This window comes from Rhipicephalus sanguineus, chromosome 2 (assembly GCF_013339695.2).
Source record: "Rhipicephalus sanguineus isolate Rsan-2018 chromosome 2, BIME_Rsan_1.4, whole genome shotgun sequence".
NCBI classification, from domain to species: domain Eukaryota; kingdom Metazoa; phylum Arthropoda; class Arachnida; order Ixodida; family Ixodidae; genus Rhipicephalus; species Rhipicephalus sanguineus.
This window is the reverse complement of record NC_051177.1, coordinates 236,341,847-236,362,795: the sequence shown is the minus strand read 5'-3', so window position 1 is coordinate 236,362,795 and position 20,949 is coordinate 236,341,847. Positions and strand designations below refer to the sequence as shown.

The window sequence follows — 20,949 nt, the reverse complement described above, 5'->3', positions numbered from 1 at the left end:
GTTATAAAGGGGATGCTCTTGCTATCTATCTATCCACTGTCATCGAAAAAAACTCGCGTGGTCCCTTATGCATTCACCTAAGATGACGGAAGCAACCACCGTCATAAAATTGAAAAGCCTCTCCACGCAACGAAGGAATGGAAGACTGTGTAGAGGGAAAAAAAATGCATAGGGAAAGACAACGCTAGCACAGAGATGTGTGACGTATGATGTTTCGTTTCTGCCTTATCCTGGTGACGTGTGTATTGAAAGAGTTCCAATTTCATTCAAAGAAAGATTTAGTTTTCGGATCTATTAGGCAGTGTCACTCTTGGAGATGTCACATCAGTCGTCTATATTTTTCGTTGATCGATGACGAGTGAAAAGTGGAAATTGCCTTACATCTGATACGAATATCGTATTACCGCCCTATTACCCCATGCTGTCAGAAAAATTAAGAAAATACCCTACAACAGGGTAATTACCCTAAGGTTGGCAACACCGCGGCGCATAAGAAGCAAGACAAGTGTACGGGCTATTTTCATGTGAAATAAACTGCGGTAACTAGCAAAAGAAGTCATCACCCTGTTTTTTAGCATATTGTGAGCGAATCGGCATGTTAGCGCTTGTTACAGTTTCCAAAGACTGTTTCGAGACTGCCACAACCCTTTTGAGTGCTCGTTCACACAGCCGTCAAACCTCCCGTCGCGTCAGCGTCACGTCAATAAAACGTACAGCAGACGCGACGTAGCAGTGTACGAACAGATGACGGCGGTTGCAGTGTCGACAGCAGCACGTTTTTGTGCAGTGTTGACCGACTGATGCACCAAAATAGGAATTGTCCACGCAGCTCAAATGGTTCGCTGGCGCTCTCCCGACTCCGCTGGGCTCTCCTCCTCGCACCGCAAACACACACACACAAAAACAGCCACTTGTCCCCCCGTTTTATGGCCCATTCAGTCAGGCGCGCGTTCAGTGTTCCAAGGCCACGGACCCGAGGGCCGTATGCTAGACGCGTGGCTCTTCTCAGAACTCGGAACTCCAAACGTAAACTTCTGATTGGTGCGTTTTTTAGGGGCGGGGCTCCGTCCCCGTGCGGCCGACGGAAACGTAGAGCACTGCTTTACGACGCCGTCAACCGTTTTTTCCGGAGAAAACGTCTCAGAAACCCTCACTCCTGACGGAAATGGGCGCCGTGACGTTGACGTGACGGAGCGTTTTGACGGCTGTGTGAACGAGCCCTAAGAAATCGCCAGACAGATTTCTAGGGCTGACATATCAATTCCCCGAAACGCACCACGAAAGCACGGACAATTTTGAGGGTAGGTCCTTTTAGCACACCAGCTAACACCGGTTGTGGTCCAAAGACAGAGTCAGAGCCAAGAGTTGGTAACACAGACAAACTATATTCTCAGTTAAGGCAGTTAAAACACACCCACTTGGCTAGTAAACACAACTCACATGAGCTTAACAAACAAGGGGGAACAATTGTACAGTAGCATTCGGATATAAACGCTCGAGAATATTCGAGAACAATTAAAGTCCTTTCACATTCACCGGCTTGACGAGTCCCTCCACACAGACTGAAGCGCTGATGAGTCGTTCCCATTTGCAGACGGTGATCACATGTGTCCTTGGCGTCATCTCTCAATACTTCAAAAGACTGACTGAAGGCACTAAATCATAAAACAACACTTCTTCGCTGACCGACCGAGCCACACTCTCACTTGCACAACATAACTTCTACCTTCACTGACTGCCTGACTCTCCATCGCCGCACGCTTATATGAGGTTGCGCCTGGGTTCGCGAATCTTCAACATGACTCATCCGCTTACAGCACAGCTAAGGCTTGAGGAAGGTCGAGCTCTTTCTCGCAAATTCGTCTGTGGCAGTGGATGCACGCGTTGATTTCTGTAATTCTCTTGATCTGGTATGGCAGCTAGGCTTTCTCGGCGGCATCTTCTTCGGAGCGGGTGAGGGGGGGTGCGCTTTGAAAAAGCAACCGTTGCTGGCGCCTTGAATCGTGGCGCACGCTCGATTGGCGCCGTGATTTCACGCGCTTTTTAAGTGCTCGTTTGTGACAGAGGCTTGCAATGTATTAATATACGGTAAGCCTGAAATAAGCCTATCTTTTTATTTTGAATTACAGTCGCCGGCTGTTTATTTGGACGCTGAAAATTCGCACATGCTCGTTTATTTGGACACCTTCGCGACACCGCCACTTATCCCATTGAAGTAATGTAAACTCGTGACTGAAAATTTGGACGCCCTACAGTGTGTCGTTCGATTTTTCAGACTCCGGCTGGCTGATCGCGTGTGATGTTGAACGCCATGACAAGCTGTCAGCGATGTTTACAATATTTTTGCTAGGTTGCCAGCACCAAAGTGTTGCACTGGGTATAGCTGGAGATCGAGCGAGTGTCTAAATCACCGTGGTCAAAATCTATGCCCGATTGCGAAGGCTATGTTTGTTGGTTACACGTAATGGTTGCCTTTTGGCTTTAGCCAGTCATGTATTCGTTGAACGGCTATCACGGCCAAATAGCAGTCCAAGCCAAGCCAAGCTCAGAGTCAGCTAGGTGCGCCATTTGAGGCGATTGACAGCGCCAATAGAAGGTGTTTACAGCGTGTACAAGCAGCACCTCCTCTATTTTCCTGTGCCTGGGCAAAGGAGCGGAGCACTATGGGAAACGATCGCCAGCGTTAGTGCGGCTTTAAGCCGCCGGGCGCCGCCACCGTAGTAAACCCGTCGTCGCTCGCGGAAACGAATGCCATGGCTGCGTTCGAAGCTGCTACTATATGGTTCAGTTTTCGGCTGTATTCACGTTGTTTAAAGTATAATGAAACTTGTAAACGGGAATCATGAAGCACTTGTTCTGGGCAACCAGCCCATTTCGAAGGCATGTGTCTTTCGCGGCTATTTGATCGAGACGCTCGCGCGTCGTCTGCTAGCCCGATATCAGAGAGCACATGCCAGTGATGCGCAGAAAATTGTTTTGTCACCGTTACATTCGCTTGACTGAGTGTTGGTTTTTGACTGTCTGAAAGTCGATTTTTGAAAGCAACATTTGCCAAAAGCTATTACTGAAAGCTTGGGCGCTTAAAGTTTCCAGATGCGTGCTACCGTCTACTGGTGTAGCACACTATGCGCAAGCCTGGAGTTCATGCGCTAAATAGCACGAAATGTCACTAGACTGCTTCCAGGGATATACGTGATCGCCCATTCCCTTCGTAAAGCTTTTGAGAATTGCATTTGTAGCCACTAGGAGGAAGCAACAGTTTGTGCCAGAAAAAGAGGAATTATGCCAAGTGATTCCACCATTTCAGAGCTTAAACCAGTTAAATCGTGGTGGTACTAAAAACAAACAAAAGCAGCTGCATATGCTGCGCGCTTCCTGCAACACTCAGCGATGTGTGTGAACAGACGCTGTCGTTCAAGTATAAAGTCGTAGTGCCGACTCTCAACTTGAGCCAGTGTGATAGGCGTGAGAAATGGCGCGACCTGTTGTCAGTTGCTTGAGCTCATCTTTGTATTTGTCAACGGATTGTTGTAGCATCAGTATCTGGCTCCTCAGGTATCTTTCTTTTCTCTTCAATTTGGCCTTTTCGGTAGTGAACAAAGTAGAGGCCGAATGGCTGTCGTCCTGGACGCTTTTGTCGCATGAGGCAGCCTGCTCGGCCTTGTACACGCATTCATTCGGACACTGTACATGATGATTGTTGGTTGTTTTGCCAGTACCGCATGTGGTGTCCCTGGGCCCCGATTCTTCAGCTTCGGGACCTAATGTCGGTGCTGCATACGCATGGCGGCAATCGCGAGGCAGCATTGCTACTGGTACTACATGCATTCGTTGACTGTTCGGACGCAACACGGTCATGTTTAGGGATACTTGCCATGCTTGGTTCATTTGTTACCTTGGGCTGCAAACGTGAAGGGTAGTCTGCAAAGAGTGACACTACTGCATCCTCCTTATATTCTTATATTCTTATATTCTATGAAATCTTCAAGTCGTAAACGACGGCTGCATATTCAGTGTAGTTTGAAGATGTATAAGGATACCAATTATCCCGCCTAATTACTACAAGGCACCTCTACCGAACACCAGCGGCAGCTGGAATTTCATGGAACGACAGCCAAACAGTGTATTTAGGCAAAAGCCTTAGATGCCTCATCAACCGCGAAAATTGACTGTCGGTGGCGTCAGCACGAGTGATGCAAAAAATAATTACTTGATGATGTTATCATATGACGTCACAGATAATAAAATTTTGTGACATTATCGTGACGTCACATAACGTGACATCGTCATATTACATCTTCGCTTGGTCAAAATGGGCCGATCAAAGCAGCGCATGCCTCCGCTGATGTGCAGAAAGCTTACACTGCCTCCAATCCTTGAGGCTGTAAGAAAACCATGTTAGGCGCAGAAATATATCTCTGAGAGAGGCAGGGATGTTCAATACACTGACTGGAAGAAAAAGAAGAAGATGGCTTTCGCCTCTCAGTCGTCTTAGGTGAATGCATAAGGGACCCGTGAGATTTCTTTTTTCTTTATCAATAAAGGGAAATAAAAAAAAAAGACAATCGTGATCTCTTTCAGTTTCATTTTGTGGTATCCGCCGCCATGCCCTGCCGAACTTCGTCGGAGAGCCGCAGGATCGCGAAGTAACTACACTGACCCAGTACCTCAAACAACTCTGTTTATTCTTAGTCCGTGATGGTTATATACACAGATGTCAGCTGACATGATAAGGCGCGTGCGCGTGCATCTGCGCATGCCTAGGGCTATCTAGATGATAGCGCACTTGCTGAATACAACATTCTCCCTCCCCTCAAAAACTTGAACAATCACTTAGAAAGAGTAACCACAAGTAGATACTACATCGCAGGAGGATCGAAAGGTGGGCCAGTTGGTAATTCATTTTCTTCGTTCAGCGAACTGGGAGCGCAGAAAAAAACACAAAGGACGAAGCGAGGAACCACATAAGACGAGCGCTCACGAACAACTGATTTATTTTCCACATCGGAAGGACACATTTACACACAAATTGTGCAATTTTTTTAGAAATTTTGACGTTCTATTTGAAGTCCACCTTCGTCGTATGGCTGGGGAACCTGTACATGCAAAAATCAGGTGTTTGTATAGGTTCAAGTGTGGCCCCTGTTTTAAGCCAAATTTTTCTTGGGAAGGTGGATGCAGCCCTAAGCACTAAACTTCAGCCAAGCACAAAAAGTATTCTGTTATGTTGACGATTATCTAATCATCATCAAAATGTGTTCAGCAGTGGACGTTGAAAGTGTCAAGGCATGCTTCGAGAATCAAGGCATGGGCCTCCGGTTTACCTCCGAGGTTCCCAAAGATAACAAATTGCAGTTCCTAGACCTTTCCCTGTTTTTCAGTGATAAGCATCTTTGCTGGAGATATAATCCTCGTTCTGCAAAACCCGTTCTAGACTATTCTTCTGGTCATTCCAAGCTCGTTAAACACGGAATCGTTATGTCATGCTTACGTTCAGCCCTCGAAAAATGTTGCCTTCATACCATGCAAAGTGGTTTCGCAGCACAGTTAGAACGGCTAATAGGTGCCGGATACCCTTCCTACCTAATAGCCTCAGTCTGTGAAAAGCTTTGCGTACGGTCAAAAATAATGAAAAACGCACATGTACTTCGTCAGGGAACAGGGAAGAATAGAAAAAGAAGCGTGTGGCAGTAATCCCCTACATTCATAAAATGGCCCATGGGTTAAAAAAATGTGGGAAACCGGTTTGGCGTGCGTGTTGTTTTCTCTGCACCCAATAAATTGGGCAGTATATGTTCAATGGCGCACAGGAGGGCACAGAATGCATCTAAAGGTAGAAGATTCCTCCAGAAGCATGTAAACAAGTTTGTTAAGTGCAACACCGGAGTAGTATATAAGATACCCCTTTCTTGTGGACGTATGTACATTGGCCAAACCGGCCGATGTGTGAACATGCGTCTCAGAGAACACAAAAGCTCGTTGAAGAATACACCTTACTCCCATTTAGCGTCACATTGCTTTTCGTGCAAGTGCCAACCTCTGTTTGAGAATACAATTGTTTTGTTCCGGCATCCTCATCAAACTATGCGTGAAATATCGGAAGCATATCACATTTCCAGGAATACGGATCAATGTATAAGTCATCCTTCTCTGTCACTGCATGATTGTGAATTTAGCTACCTAGATAACCCTTAGACATCTGCCTTAATTACACGCTTCGCATGCTGTTCATGCCATCATCATAATCTTTTTTTGACATGCGCAATTTTTGTGTAAATGTGTCCTTCCGATGTGGAAAATAAATCAGTTGTTAGTGAGCGCTCGTCTTATGTGGTTCCTCGCTTCGTCCTTTGTGTTTTTTTCTGCGCTCCCGGTTCGCTGAACGAAGAAGACACTACATAGCACTCAATGTTGTTCATAGTCTTTTAACCACGACGGTGGTCTTCTTAGCCTCGTCGACCGCCTCAGTTCTGGAAGGTCCCTAGAAACTGAGGCCCAAAGGTTTGACGGCTGGGGTGCGTCATCGGAATCGTTTGGCGTGTCACAACAGGAAAATTCTACAGGAGTAGCAGGCCGAGGGCAGGGTACCAGCCGATTCCGATTCCAGGTGCGACCATCGCTTAGTTTGTAAATGTCTTGGCCACATTGGTCAATGATTGTGAACGGGCTTGAGTAACTCACAGCACCCTTAGGCACATGATCTGGCAGCCTGATTCGTACCGGTTGACCTGTTGTTAACGGAGAATGCTTTGCAGCTTGTCAACGGTCGGTGTAGGTCTTACTTGCTTGTTGCTTTTGCTTTACCCTGCTGCGGACGGCCTCCATTGCTGCATGTGGGTATTGAAAAAACTGTTTACCTGGCGCTCCTACTAGATCCAGTTTAGTTCTGGTATGACGGCCGTGAAGGAGAACGGAAGGCTTCACTCCTGTAGTGGCATGCGGCGTCAAACGGTAAACTCCTAGATATTCGGTGATTGCTTTCTTGAGAGACCGACGTTCACGCGTGCAGACCTGAACATACTCTTTGAGCACCCTGTTAAATCTTTCCACCTGGCCGTTCGCTTGCGGGTGGTAGACTGCCGAATACGTATGGGTGATGCCGCGTTCCTTGAGAAAACTGTCGAACTCGCAGGCTGTAAACTGAGGACCACGGTCACTCACAATCCCGTCTGGGTATCCTTCCCTGCTAAAAATGCTTCGTAGGAAGGAAATAACTGTTGTAGCAGTCACTCTCGCAGCGAAGCAAACCTCTGGCCACTTGCTGAAGTAATCAATGGCCATAATCACGAAACGACAATCTGCAGACACGTTCGCAAAAGGACCCACGATATCAATTCCTAGCTTCTGCCATGGTGCCGACGGGAATGCAACTGGCTGCAATGGTGGTGTCTCTGGTTTTGTAGACTTGTCAACTGATTGGCATACACCACAAGATGCAATCAACTGTTCTACTTGTTTGCACATAGCAGGCCACCAGTATTGCTCATGTAGTCGCTGTTTTGTCCTTGTTATTCCTGGGTGAGACTCGTGGTCTGCGTCAAGTAGCCGTCCTACGACAGATGAAGGTGCGACGAACTTGTCTCCATGAAGTAGGAGGTCTCCAACGACTGAGAGCTCAGTCCGCACCCTGTAGAATGGAACTGTATCGGCAGGCGTCTTTACTGCAGGCCATGTCGAAGTCACCCACTTCATGACCTGTTGCAGCAGCTGGTCTTGCATTGTTTCAGCGACAAACTCCCCATGGGTAACGCATGGTGAGACCACACAAACGGTCTCCTCAGTCTCTTCCTCCTCCACCTGAACTGGGAGAGGCATCCTTGAAAGAGCGTCAGCAACCGTATTCTTGCCACCCTTTTGGAATTCAATTGTGAAGTTGTATGCCAGTAGTCTTGCGTGCCACCTTGCTATTCGGAACGGACGGCGACCTACTCCCTTTGCTACTTAGGAGTGTAGTCAGAGCCTGGTGGTCGGTGCGCAGAGTGAATGGACAGCCCCAAAGGTAGACTCTCCAGTGTTCGCATGCCCACAAGCATGCAAGGGCTTCCAGTTCCCCAACGGAGTACTTCTGTTCCTGTGGAGTAAGCCTGTGAGAAGCAAATAGAATCGTTACTAGCTCATCATTTCTTGTCTGTTGCAACACTGCTCCTAGCCCGATGGATGAGGCGTCTGTGGTAACGATAATGTCACCCACAGGGTCAAAAAGCTGTAAACATCTTGTGGACAAGGTACTTTTCAGCTGCTCGAAACAAGCTTGTCTGGCAGGATTCCAAGTGAATGTGGAATTCTTACGTAAGCGCTCACGAAGAGCTCACGAAGAGCTCAACAAGCACTGCATAGTCAGGTACGAATAGCCAACCATTCCTATGAATGAGTGCAGGGTACTGATATCCATTGGTGCTGGTGCAGCCTTGATGGTGTCAATGTTGCTTTGTAGCGGCCGTATACCCTGGTGACTTATCATGTGCCCAAGGAATTCTATTTCTTGAACATTGAAAATGCATTTGTCATTCAGCTTCAATCCAGACTTTGCAATCAAGTGCAACACTTGCTTCAGGTTCTTGAAATGCTCCTCAGGCGTGCTACCAAACACAATCACATCATCTATGTAGCACAAAGTATTTTTGCACTTCTGCAGGATAGTGACCATCATTTTCTGAAAAGCAGACGGTGCCGATGCAAGGCCAAAGCAGACGCGTTTTAATCTGTACAATCCACTATCGGTTATGAAGGTAGTCAATTCTCTACTTTCAGGACTCAGCAGGACTTGGTGGTATGCGGCTGCTAAATCAATCTTGGAAAAATACTTTGCACCGTGAAGTTTGTGCAGCAGTTCTTCCGTGTGAGGCAACGGTAATTTTTCAATGACAACCACTTTCTTCGGTTCGTGTAGGTCGACGCAAATTCTTATCTTGCCATTTTTCTTTGCCACTACTAGGATTGGTGATACCCATTCTGAGGCATCCACCTTTTCTATCACATCATTCTGCTCAAGGCGCTGCAGCTCTTCACGCACCGCGTCTTGCATTGAAAATGGCAAACGGCGTAACTTAGCAGCGACAGGCGTGACCCCTTGTCTTATCTTGACCTTATGAATAAAATTTGCTGCTAGCCCTAACTTTCCATCGAACAAGGTTGAAAATTCGGAGAAAAGTTCAGGATCAAGGCCTTGTGGCGCTTGCGTAATGTTAGTGCATTGAAGTGACATACCATTGATGTGCAGCCGCAGGGCTTCGATAGCGTCGATGCCGAGGATGTCCGTACCGCCTTTGACGATGTAGAAAAGTATCTCGGCGTGCCGAACTTGGAAGAAGACTGGCGCCGTAAAACACCCCTCAATGCTTATTCTGCGGCGAGAAAAGTCGTACAGTGCCACTGAGGTCGGCTGCACCGGAGGGCATTTCAACCTCGTATACGTGACGTCCGACAGAATCGAGACAGCAGAGCCTGTTTCTACAAGGAGATGTACGGGCACGTCCTGCACGAGGGCGTCCACATGTATTGCTGCTTTTTTCTGCCGGGCGAGAAGCAACACGTTGAGGTCTTCGGATATATTGCAGGTATCGACCTCTCGGACAGCAAGTGCCCACTCGTCGGGCATGCCGCTCCGACATACACGCTGGAAATGTCCCCGTTTGCCGCATTTGCTGCATGTTTTATCCCGCGCCTTGCATGTTTTGGAATCTGCGAGATGCCGTGAAGACCCGCAACGAAAACATGCTTTGTGCTGCGGCGATGGCATTCGTGCTTCTGTACGGGCTGGCATCTGATGTTTATTCACCTTTTGGATGCTCGCAGCTTATGACTGTAGCTCAAGTGAGTATTTCATGGCTTCTTCAATGTTGTTCGAGATAGTCAGTGCACGTTCAAGCGTAAGCGAAGTTCCTTCCAGAAGTAGGCATTCCCGAAGAACATGGTTGCTCGTTTTCGCTACAAGCTGGTCACGAATGAAGTCGTCAGTTTGCTCCCTGAAGTTGCAGGTCAATGCCAACTCGCGCAGTGCTAGGACGAATGCTGCTGCGGTCTCCCCAGGCAGTTGGGTGCACTGTCTGAACCGGTGCCGTTCCACGACGATGTTCGTTTTAGCAGTAAAGTAGGCGTCCAACATAGCCACCGCTGCATCGCACTCGCCCCTCGGGCCGCTTTCTTCTTTTCCCGCTGTATGCGGTAATGCGTAGTATAATCGCTGGCCTTCCACCCCCAAGCAGTGCAGCAGCAAAGCTTTATGGCGAGCAGATGAGTGGACGTCGCTCCCCGATGCCAGGAGATAATTCTTGAAAAGGCGGTGCCACTGCGTCCACGGAAGGGTAGGCTTGCGGGGCGTCGGCAGGAACTCGGGCGGTTGATGCAGGCTCATTGCTTCAGCTTTCGGTCACTTCACGACTCGTCGTCAACTGTGGTATCCGCCGCCATGCCCTGCCGAACTACGTCGGAGAGCCGCAGGATCGCGAAGTAACTACACCGACCCAGTACCTCAAACAACTCTGTTTATTCTTAGTCCGCGATGGTTAATATACACAGATGTCAGCTGACATGATAAGGCGCCGTGCGCGTGCATCTGCGCATGCCTAGGGCTATCTAGATGATAACGCACATGCTGAATACAACACATTGGCAGAGTGGAAACAGTATGACTGTGATGAGTAAAGGAGGGGCACGAGGCGCGTGCCGAACGTGCAAGCGCGGCGACGGGGCGCGAGAAGCAAAAAGTCACCCGATGGCACGCGCACCAGCCACGTCGACGCAGAGGATTGGCCAGATAGGGGCTCGTGACATGCGACCCGAGCCGTGATGGTGAACGACGAAGGATGATCGTGGCACTGTGCTGTGGGGCGCTGGACGGAGAAGATTGAGGAAGGAGCAAGCGTCGCATCCACGGTGAAAGCGGCTGGTACTCGGTTCTGGAGGTGGCGGCATGCAAGGCCCGGGGAGTGGCCGTCGACCTTGGAAGGCTCGAAGCGAGGCTGCCCGGACTCGTTGCCCCTCAATACGGCAGTTTCGGGATCGCCAGCAGCCCTTCTCTTCTTGGCAGAACGGCTGCCGACCACAGTCCAGTCAAGGAGGCGCCCGTCACCTGTGGAGTCCTGAAGCAAGGGACCAAGGCCCAGTTAGGCCTAACCTCGACGGACCGAGGACGGAGAAGACTACTGGGGACACATGCGACGAGAGCAAGCAGCAGGCTGGACGAAGGCAACCGACGATGAACTTGGAGGCCTACTGAGGACGTCGGCGACGGTATCGACGAGAGACTGACGCGACGGAAACCTCGAGTCGTCGCGACGAGCTCTAAGAACATTCTATTACCGCAAGGCCCACAGTGGCCAGACTGAGTTGAAGAGACGGGTCTAAGCCTAGCTAAAACGCATTGTTTAGCTAGTTTCAGTTCTGGGCGAACTGAGATTTTGCAGATGTAAGTAGGTTTTTTGTTTGGATTGTTCAGTGTCTTTAACGCTTTTTTATGTTGTCTTTTTGCTCGTTATAAACTTTGTTTTTGCTGTCCTACCACGGTCTTCCGTGCCCGTCTCACTCTCTCCCGATCCATTATTGCAAGCACGCCCGAGATAATCGTGACAATGACATACTAAGGCATTGGCGTGGTTGCTACAGCCTGAAATAGAAAAGAAAACGCGAATACTCTCAAACTCGAGTGCAAGTACCGAACTGGCTGCACGGCCTGACAGACTGCCTGCGGAATATGTACAGCGGGTATGAAAAGACACGCGAACTTGTGGCATCTGCATTCTTTGCTGTTTCGTATTTATTTTCAAGTGGTTATAGCCTGGATGAATAATGAAAAGACGACGTCATCCATGACACAATCAAAGACCATCTAGTATCTTTTTATTGCCACCACCGTTAGAGCGTGATGAAAACAGCGCGCCGCTATGTTCGCATTTCTTTCAATTCCCCCTGTACCTGTGAAAGCCTGCGAGAAGCACAAGTGCAATTAAACTCGGATGCAAACACGAATTCATGAGCTTCGTAATACGCCCGGCTGTTTAGCGGCAGCTTCCCGTAGTCTACTTGCACAGCGCCACCACGTGGCAGCGGCGAGCGGACGCGGAGCGCGCGCTCGATGGCCCAAGGAGAGCGTTCGCCCAGGCACTGAAAAAACAGAGGAGGCACTGAAAAAACAGAGGAGGCACTGGTACGAGTAAGATGCGGATCCTAACTTGGACGAAGAGACAATGACAACACGAGCGCTGCAACACAAATTAGCCTGATGCCGTTGCCTTTTGGCGATATAGGGTTTGCGTTGTCAGATGTTTCTGTGGCTAAGCTTGATCTGTGTCCTGCGCTTCATACCTCTCTCCCTTGTTCTTGGCGTGTGAAGCCTGGTGAAATGGCTCCAACGCCACCCGTGCCACGAGCGTCGTCGGAACTAATAACCCTGAGAAGTTGGGGTGGCGCTGCCTGGCGGGAGGCCTGGATGACGTCACAGCACAGACTGTTCGATGCCCGCCGTGACGCGCCGGCTTATCATGCGCTTGCTTCGCTTGCTGTTCCGCTGTTCGCTCTTGCTTTTTGCCTGTCTCAAGCTTCAGATGAATGACGAAAACAGTATCGATAATGTTTCTAGGAAAATGACAAAAAGCTATACATTTTTTCTTTACAGTCGCCAGCGGTGCCCGCGCTCCGTCGTGCACACTTTAAAAGGGATGATCAGGTTTGTTGTTGTGTCGCGCTACTAACCTTGGGTCTGATTCCCGACCACAGCAGCTGCATTCCGATGGGTGTGAACAGCAACATCCATCTGTTTAGATACAGAGGAGCATGTTAAAGAATTCGAGGCGGTCAAAATTAACACTTTCTTGTCCGCGCCTATACCCGTCGATATCCCACTATTGACGGTATGACAGCCAACATCATCCATCATATAAAACAGGAACTATTGTTCCAGTTTCCCGTATTTGTTTATTTTTTCCGCCGCGGAGAGAGCTTTGAAGTGCCACTTAAATCGAGAGGACCGAGCGCTTGTAGCTTCAAACATGGTGTCGACATCGCGCACCCCTGCCTCTTGGAAACGGCAAATTTCGGCACGTTCCGGCGAGTCTGAGTCAGAATTTTTTATGTTGGCGGCAGCGCAGACTAGGAAGATGATTTTGACTTATTGGTTAAACAGAATGCGTTGGTGGGCTAGTTGGTGAGAATCTATATTGCTTTTTTAGCGCAAAAAACGACACCACAAGAAAGAAGACTGAACACAGCGCTAGTTCCGTCTTCTTTCTTGTGGTGTTGTTTTTTGTGCTAAAAAAGCAATATTGACTTATTTGCCTTCAGCACAGACAGCGAAAGTGCGCCAAACAGCTGCGGAACATCAACAGATATCTGCCGGTAACTTTCGTTTTGATCTGTGAACCGAGTCGTCGCTTCCACGCTCGGTTCTAAAGATATCTGGCGTGTTCTAAAGGTCACAGTTATTATCTGCGGGGTATCAACATCGTTTGGGCGGGACCACTTGCCGCCGGCTGCTGAAATTGTGGAGTTCAGCGCGAGAAAACGACCCGGAGTGGACCTCGGCATTGCGCTCCGTAGTGCCGCACGGCGTTTAGTTGGAGCCGTCGATTTCTTCATTGTCTTCTTTACCGGAGAAATAATCGCCTAGATGTGCAGCACAACTAATAAATATGCATGAATGCATACTCTTGAGCAAAAAGTAACACAGAAAACTATAGTTTTTTGTGTTAGGAACGTGGCACTGCGCTTGTTTCAATGTGAATTCAATGGGAGTAGTACAGTTGAACCCCTTTATAAGAGGCACTTATGTGACAGACGAGAGACTAGTGTGCTGACATTGAAATAGGAATCGATCAGAAAATGAGAGTACCTTGCTTGTGAGACTGCTCATATTGCAACACGTGCTTCTTTTTGTACATTTTTTTAACCAGCCCGTTATACGTGTAACCATGTAAAATTGGCAGATTGGTCATCATATTTTAAGTGTAAGGGCGCGACAACGACAACGGAAAAAAGGGAGAGTACGTGCACATGGAGTGCCCAATCTGTGTGTACCCTCCCTTTTGTCCGTTGTCGTTGTCGTGCCTTACACTTCAAATACGTGTAACCACTGCCTTGCGCAGGTTGTGCCAGAACATCTCAGAATGTTCCTTATTATTTTATAATCTTCTGCTAACATTGCACTCACAATGGGAACAATAGAGTTCATTCTACAGCTAATGCGAGAACCAGCGATAACGATCGAAGGTTTGATAAGAGATGTATAAAAACCGATGCATTTACAGATGAGCAGCTTGTTAGAAGACCGGCGACTGTGTGCGCTGATATCGTTACACTTTGAGTGTCATTTCTTTTCTGAGCACAAGTTCGCTCAGTAATGTGTTTCATCTTTACCGCCTGCAATTGCTTTCTTCATCATCACAACCACGTGACAATATAAAGGGCAAGAACTGCTCCCAGTTTGTGTCTTTTCTAAAGGAGTTCAACTGTACAAGCTGTGTAGACAAGCTTGGTCAATGTCCGGTAGGGAAAAGAGCTCCGCGCCCCAAGATTTCGCATGTTATGTTTATATGCGCGCTCCTTTTTTCTGTGTAACTAGCTTAACTACTGCCTTCCACAAACCGCGCCCAAATGACTAGGAGCCTTCCAGATTATTTTAGAACCTTCCGATAAGGTTACGCGCACAATGCAAACGTTAGTTTGTTGAGTGAATTAGGAGCGCGGGAACAGACGGCATCCGCTTCAAACTATGTGTGAAATTTCTTAAGCTTATCACATTTCCAGGAATGCAGATTACTGTATAATCCTTGTCACTACATGACTGTGAATTTAACCATATAGCTAAACCATAGACGTGTACCTCGAGTACACGCTTGACATGCTGCTCTTGTTGTCTTCATAATCTTTTTGACATGCGCACTTTTATGTATAAATGTGTCCTTTTGACGTGTGAATGAACCAGCTCTTAGTGAGCGCTCGTGTTGTGTAGCTCTTCGTCGTCCTTTGTATGTTCCCGTGCTCCCACTTCACTGAACGAATATGTGCCAACTAGCCCACCTATTGATCCTTTAACATTACAGTTTATTCTGGAAGTTACGCGACCACCAGCGATAACGCTGGAATTTTCTATGGTGCATGCATAAATAAATGCCGGCGTGCTTTACCGCTTGGCGGGTTACTCGACGGCCGACGACTTGGCTTGCCACTATCAGTGTACAGTGCAAATCGCTTGTACCTTGACTTTTCATTTTCCAGGCACAAGGTCGCCCAAATAAAAAGTTCCATATTTCCCAGTCTTGCTGCAGCTTTCTGCACCGTCACAACCACATGGCAATAGTACTTTTGCATTCTGTGGGACTTGATGATGCTTCAGCAGAAGTGAAACTGCTGTGTTCCAAATATTTGACACTTTAATTTCTCTCCACAAGTATGCTTTCATGCTGACAGACCAGGTGTTCCGGTTAAAAAAATCTTCATTTGCTATCGGCACTCTGCCGAGGTAAATAATTTGCGAGAAAGTACAGCTTTTTATTCTCATGGAAAAGGATGGCTGCTTCTGCACCCGATATATGAAAGCTTCATTTTCATGTCATAAGTCCTTGCTAGGTGAGTGAAATGCAGAAGCACATGCCTCTTTTTTGTAATGTGCTCTTATTCTAAATTTGTGATTTGTCGGTGACTTGCTTGGCCGCATGAATTTTTGTGATTTATTGTGGATTCATCTTAGAGTGGACAAGGAACATATTGTAATGCAAGAACTCGGCAACTAATTAGAGGTGCAGGGCCCATTTTAACCTTGCGCTGCTATCATCTGCCTTCCAAGTGATTGCTTTGATGATGGGCAATGTGCAGGAGGCCACTGAATCGGGTGAAGGAGGGCAGCCTTCGGTGGAGACGCCGACACCCGAGACAATACGGCTGGAGCCGATGCCGGCGGCCCGGACTAACCGTGGCCGGGGGGCCAGCCCCCGGCGGCCTCCTCGCAGCCGCAACCGAGGGGAGAATGTGCGCACCATGCAGGCAAGCCACTTTTTATTATGGTCGAGTGTCATGCAAAGAGTCATCTCATTTGCTACCCTACACTAGGTGGAAACATAAACAAAGATGGAGCTGGCACTGATACAAGAATGCCTTCAGAGTCACCATTGATAATGGAATCGTAGTGGGGGATGCATCCAAGTGTTTATGCATGCACGTGTATACTTCAATTCAAAGTTGGAATTGCAACTGTCTTGCCATACTGTGGCCTGCGTCCAGTGCTCATGCTGCTCCTTTGTTACTCAGTAAACCGAAGCCCTTTGGGTTTTTCCCTTGTAAGTGGAACAGCCCGCCGGCACAGAACATGTGTTTGGCATCATTGTCCCACCCTAGTACACCATAACAGCTCGTCTTGCACCACGCCAGCATTTCCTTACACGAGCAGTGATGCCCTCTGTGGCACAGTGGTGCTTTGTGCAGCGTATGAAGCACTTTCATAGCATGATGGCAGAGTTTTGTGACCGGAAAGGTACAGTCAACTGCCGATTTTTCGGACACCTGATTTTCCGAACATGCTAAAAAATTCAGACGCTTTCACGGCACCGTCACCAGCTCCATAGACATCAATGTATAAGAACGTCTGAAATTTTGGACGCTGAAACTCTTCAGCGTCTAATTTTTCGGACTTTCTGCTCAAATTGCGGGTGCGAAAGGCATTAGTTGAAGCCCCCACCTCTGCTGCATCTATCATCTCATAGGTTCGAACCAGCGCTTTTGTAAGTCGATCTGTTTGCGACAGTATCAAAGTCCGAAAGTCGGCTTTGCGGCAATACCGAAGTGTTATGGGTTAAGCAGACCAGAAATTCAAAGGAGCCACTATCACGGTGTCGTGCGGCGATGTCTTTACAGATAAGCAGCGGAAATGCACGGAGGCGTGATGGCCGCAGGTGGCAAACGCACCAGTACGGCTTAATCGCTGACAAACCTTACAATAAGCACCTTCAGTTAACTGCGCGGTAGGGCATGTGGCCTAGCGCAGTTGGATGCGTATGTACGCATTTAATAGGCGAGAACCCAAACGCGCCACGCCGCCATTCATGCTGCCTCTTTGTGCGATACCGCGAAGTGCACCGCACAGGTGCATTGCCTTCACGAATAAAGCCCGTTCACCATTGCCGCTCCCTTGTGTGATCAGGAACGGAGTGGGCATCACGAACCCTTTCATGACAAATGCGTGCGCACGGTGCAGCTACAGTACAGTGATGGCGTCAGCTTAGTTGGTGATGTGCTGCACACAACTAGAAACGATCGGCTTCGGACGGCAGCAAATGCTGTGTATCGGCGGAGATTCGGCGATGTGTGTGCGCATCGTTTACGTGCTCACACGCATCGGGGAAAGTCGGACGAGTCGTCCGCTCTTTTGCCACAGTCTTTGATTTCCGTGTCAACTCGTTTCCAAACGCTCCATGCGAGAGAGCCGTAATCTATTCCGCGTTTTGCTGGTATCAGCGGCCTTCATCACGAGACGCAAATTTGCAAGTGGCAGTCGGCACGTAGTTAAGCAGGGTTCACGGCAGGTACCGAATGTATTTGCGAGGGCCTGGGCGCGCACCAAAATGTCTGATAAGTGTGCTGGGAGGCATTAACTCTTTGCGGTCCATTGTCAGGCGCTGCCCGACGACGCAACATGGCCGTAGGGGTCCAATGTTGGGCGCCATCCGACAAGGGTGTTCGTGGTTTAAATTTCGCTGTTTTTTCACTGCGAGTCGCGCGCATTTTTTGTATACATGAAGTGCCATCTCTTGAGGAATAAGTGAGCTTTGTTTGTTGAGGTTAACTTTTTTTTTTACACTAGGGTGCAGCACTATGTTCAGCACGGAGCCTAGAGTGTACCCAGTCGTGCGGTTCGCTGAGAAGCATGGCCACGTTTTCACCGCGTGCGTTTTACGGTGGTGCTTTTAGCGAAAGCGAGGATGACTTAAGTGAGGAAGAGAATTACGTGCCTCCACCAGACACTGATGACAGTGATTTGACAGAAGTGAGTGATGACGATGACGATGGCGATGGCGGTGGAGATAACACCTCTGTTGACACACAGGGCAACAGTGCGCGACCCAGGAGAATGCTTTGAGCGGTATCAGACGCTGCCCAAATGTCGCTAAAGGAGTTGCCTGCAGAATGCAGATGCAAAAATAAATATCCTGTGAGTTTTTCTTCCATGGTTTGTGCTTTTCTTCACGGTGCCAGAAACAGGCAAAATAGTTTCGGACCGGTAGAGCCGGAAAGTGGGTAAAAGTTTTGGACCGCAAAGGGTTGAAACTATTTCGGATGTGGCTGTGGCGATTTGACCGCTTGAGCTTAATAAAAAAGCATGAATTCGTTTTTTTGGACTGCCCGATTTTTTGGACAATTTGGCGGTCCCTAGGGAGTCCAAAAAATCAGATGTTGACTGTATTGAAGGACCTCTTCACTGTATGTCACTTCCAGTGATTTGATTGCTGCGCCAATTGTGGCAAGAGGTGAAACCGTCTACGTCCTGCTACATTTCGACAAAAATTGCATAATTTGCACTGAGCATGCGCCAAGACGTCATTCTTGTGGTCTTTCACTGAAGACTTTAACAGTGCGCTTGATTGGGCTGGTTGGTGCTGCATGGTAAACGAAGAATAAAAACAGCGCTAAACACGGGACAAGAAGAGGACACATACATGGCGCTGAACTAACAACCAATATTTACTGCAAAAACAAGTGCAATATATTGGACACAGATATCTGCGCAGAAACACAAACATTAGCCAAAGTGCACATACATGTGATAAAGGCCAAACGGCAAACATTATCAAGGACCTGTCAAATCAGTGGACCCCAGATATCTTATTTCACAGCCATGAAGCAAAATTGAGGGTACGCTAACACAAGAAACATCGTGCTGTACAATGTGAAAGGCTTCGCTAATCTTGCGTTCGCGCTGCTTGTTATACAGTCAAACCTCGTTACAACGAACATTTCAGATTAACGAACTTTTAAGAAATCCCGTGCTGACTGCTTATAGTTTCAATGTAAAAATATTTCACTACTACGAACTTCAGAATAACGAACATTTCAGAATAACGATCGTTATTTAATTCCCGTGTCATCCTAACACCACCTCAGTACTACGAACTTATATCCCGAAATGCGAGGATTCTTAGATTTCAGTGTATCGGTCATGGCAATCAGAGCTGTAAGCTAGCAGACGACGCAGCGCGAAGAGCGGACGCCCTCCCGCAAAAACCTGAGATGGCGCGGGAGGAGAAGGACGCGGGCGGAGAACTCTTTTTTTTTTTTTTTTGTCCCCTCCGTTGCGGAGGCGACGACGCATCAGGTTTTGTAAGCGGAGTGCCGGGGAACATGGGCTCAGAAAACCTGAGACGGTGCGGGAGAAGAAAAAAAAAGTACAAATAGCCACCGCTTTTCTTTTTTCCTCTATCCTGTTTCGCTTGCTTGCTTTATCAGTTGTTTGCGTGCTGTCACCTGTATCAGTCTTCTGCGTATTTTATTGTATTGGAAGTGCGTCCCGGCGTTCGTGTTGCCCTGAGCTCAACAACTCGTCCTACGGCGAAGAAGCGGAAGCAGTTTTCTTTGAGTGAGAAAGTAGACATTTTTCGTGAAATAGAAGACGGGAAGAAACAAGCCGTCATGGCTGAAGAACGTGGAGTGGCGCGGTCGACGATCGCCACGATTCTCAAAGATAAAGGTATAATAAAGGATTGCAGTGATGACATGGACGACGATGTCACGGTAGCACCTGAAGATCACGACGAGTCCGTGTCAGCCACGGTTGCGTTGGACTACTTGAGGAAACTCCGCATATTCATAGAAAAAAGCGGCACAGCGACCGAAGCGGTGCATAAAAATGCGGACGGTCTAGAATCGTTCGTGACGCAGAGCTTGTGCTTTTAGGTAAACTTTTGGGCTTTCACTATAACGACCTTTCAGAATAACGAACATTTTTTCACGGTCCCCTGAAGTTTGTTATACCGAGATTTCACTGTAGCGCCCCATGACCACACACTTATCCAGAATCGGCTGACAACTACAATTTTTACAGTGGTCAGCCAGGTGGCTGGGGACAGAGCCTTTCAGAGAGTAAGCGTGCTCCCTCAGCCGATCATTTATGCATCGGCCTGTTTAGCCGATGTGACAGCGTCAGTTATGTTCGGGGGAAGATTTCACCGGTGCGGGTCAACGGTGACTAATCGGCAGATGGCGCCCGACGGAAAAGGGACGCTTTGATGAAAAGCGACCGCTCAGAAGGGCCATTAGGCCGTTCGCCTCTACCTGCGCCTTGGTAGCAGAACCCCGCGACCTTTTGTCGACCGCTCCTTTCGCGGCGGAGTCACCCGTGTGGCGGAAGCGATCCCACGGAGACTGACAACGTAAACAATGTGTCGCCATCGCGACGGTCCTCACCGAATGAGCACCGACGTGGTTTTGCGGTAATTGCAACAGGTGGCAGCATCTTGTCGCAGACAAGGCTCGAGTCGGCATTGTAAACTGGGCACGTTGGTGGGGTGTATTTCAGTATACTTTGACTGTGTATGTGATTGATGGCGTTTTTAGTTGGCTTGCCGCATAGTGAGGGCAGCAAAGCGTGGGAACGTGGAGGCGGAGACATGTCTCTGAGAGAAACAAAGTTCTCTGCTTCATTGGTGGAGTATCGAAAAGGTTTGGTCCCGTAAGGCGGTCTCAGACGAGACAGGGTGGATTTAAAGGAAGAAATAGGAGAGGAGAGAGGGAGAGCTCGGTGCTCGACGGAGAGATTGAGGAGGGGACAGAGGTCGTGCTTGGCGCCGACTCTGATCCAGGGACGAAGGACTTAGAGATATTCTCTTAAGGGCTTGAACGCTTGGTGCGGGTCCAGCCTAGTTGTTGTCGCGAGAGCTGTTCAGTGGCCGCCCCGGCCTTTGTTTTGTCATCAAGTGTAAGGTGTGTAAATAAACTCAAGTTTGCCAGGATCTGAGCAATCGGGCCTGT

The 20,949-nt window shown here is 48.4% G+C and overlaps 1 protein-coding gene across 3 annotated transcripts in view; it reads left to right on the top strand.

Moving 5' to 3' along the window:
• LOC119384175 (uncharacterized) overlaps positions 1-20,949 on the top strand; it is a 350,667-nt gene that overhangs the window by 191,167 nt on the left and 138,551 nt on the right. For all 3 annotated transcript variants that reach the window (XM_049412793.1, XM_049412794.1, XM_037652453.2), the window contains exon 7: positions 15,808-15,975. In XM_049412793.1, coding sequence (XP_049268750.1) covers positions 15,808-15,975 — 168 coding nt within the window. The remainder of the gene's footprint in view (positions 1-15,807; positions 15,976-20,949) is intronic.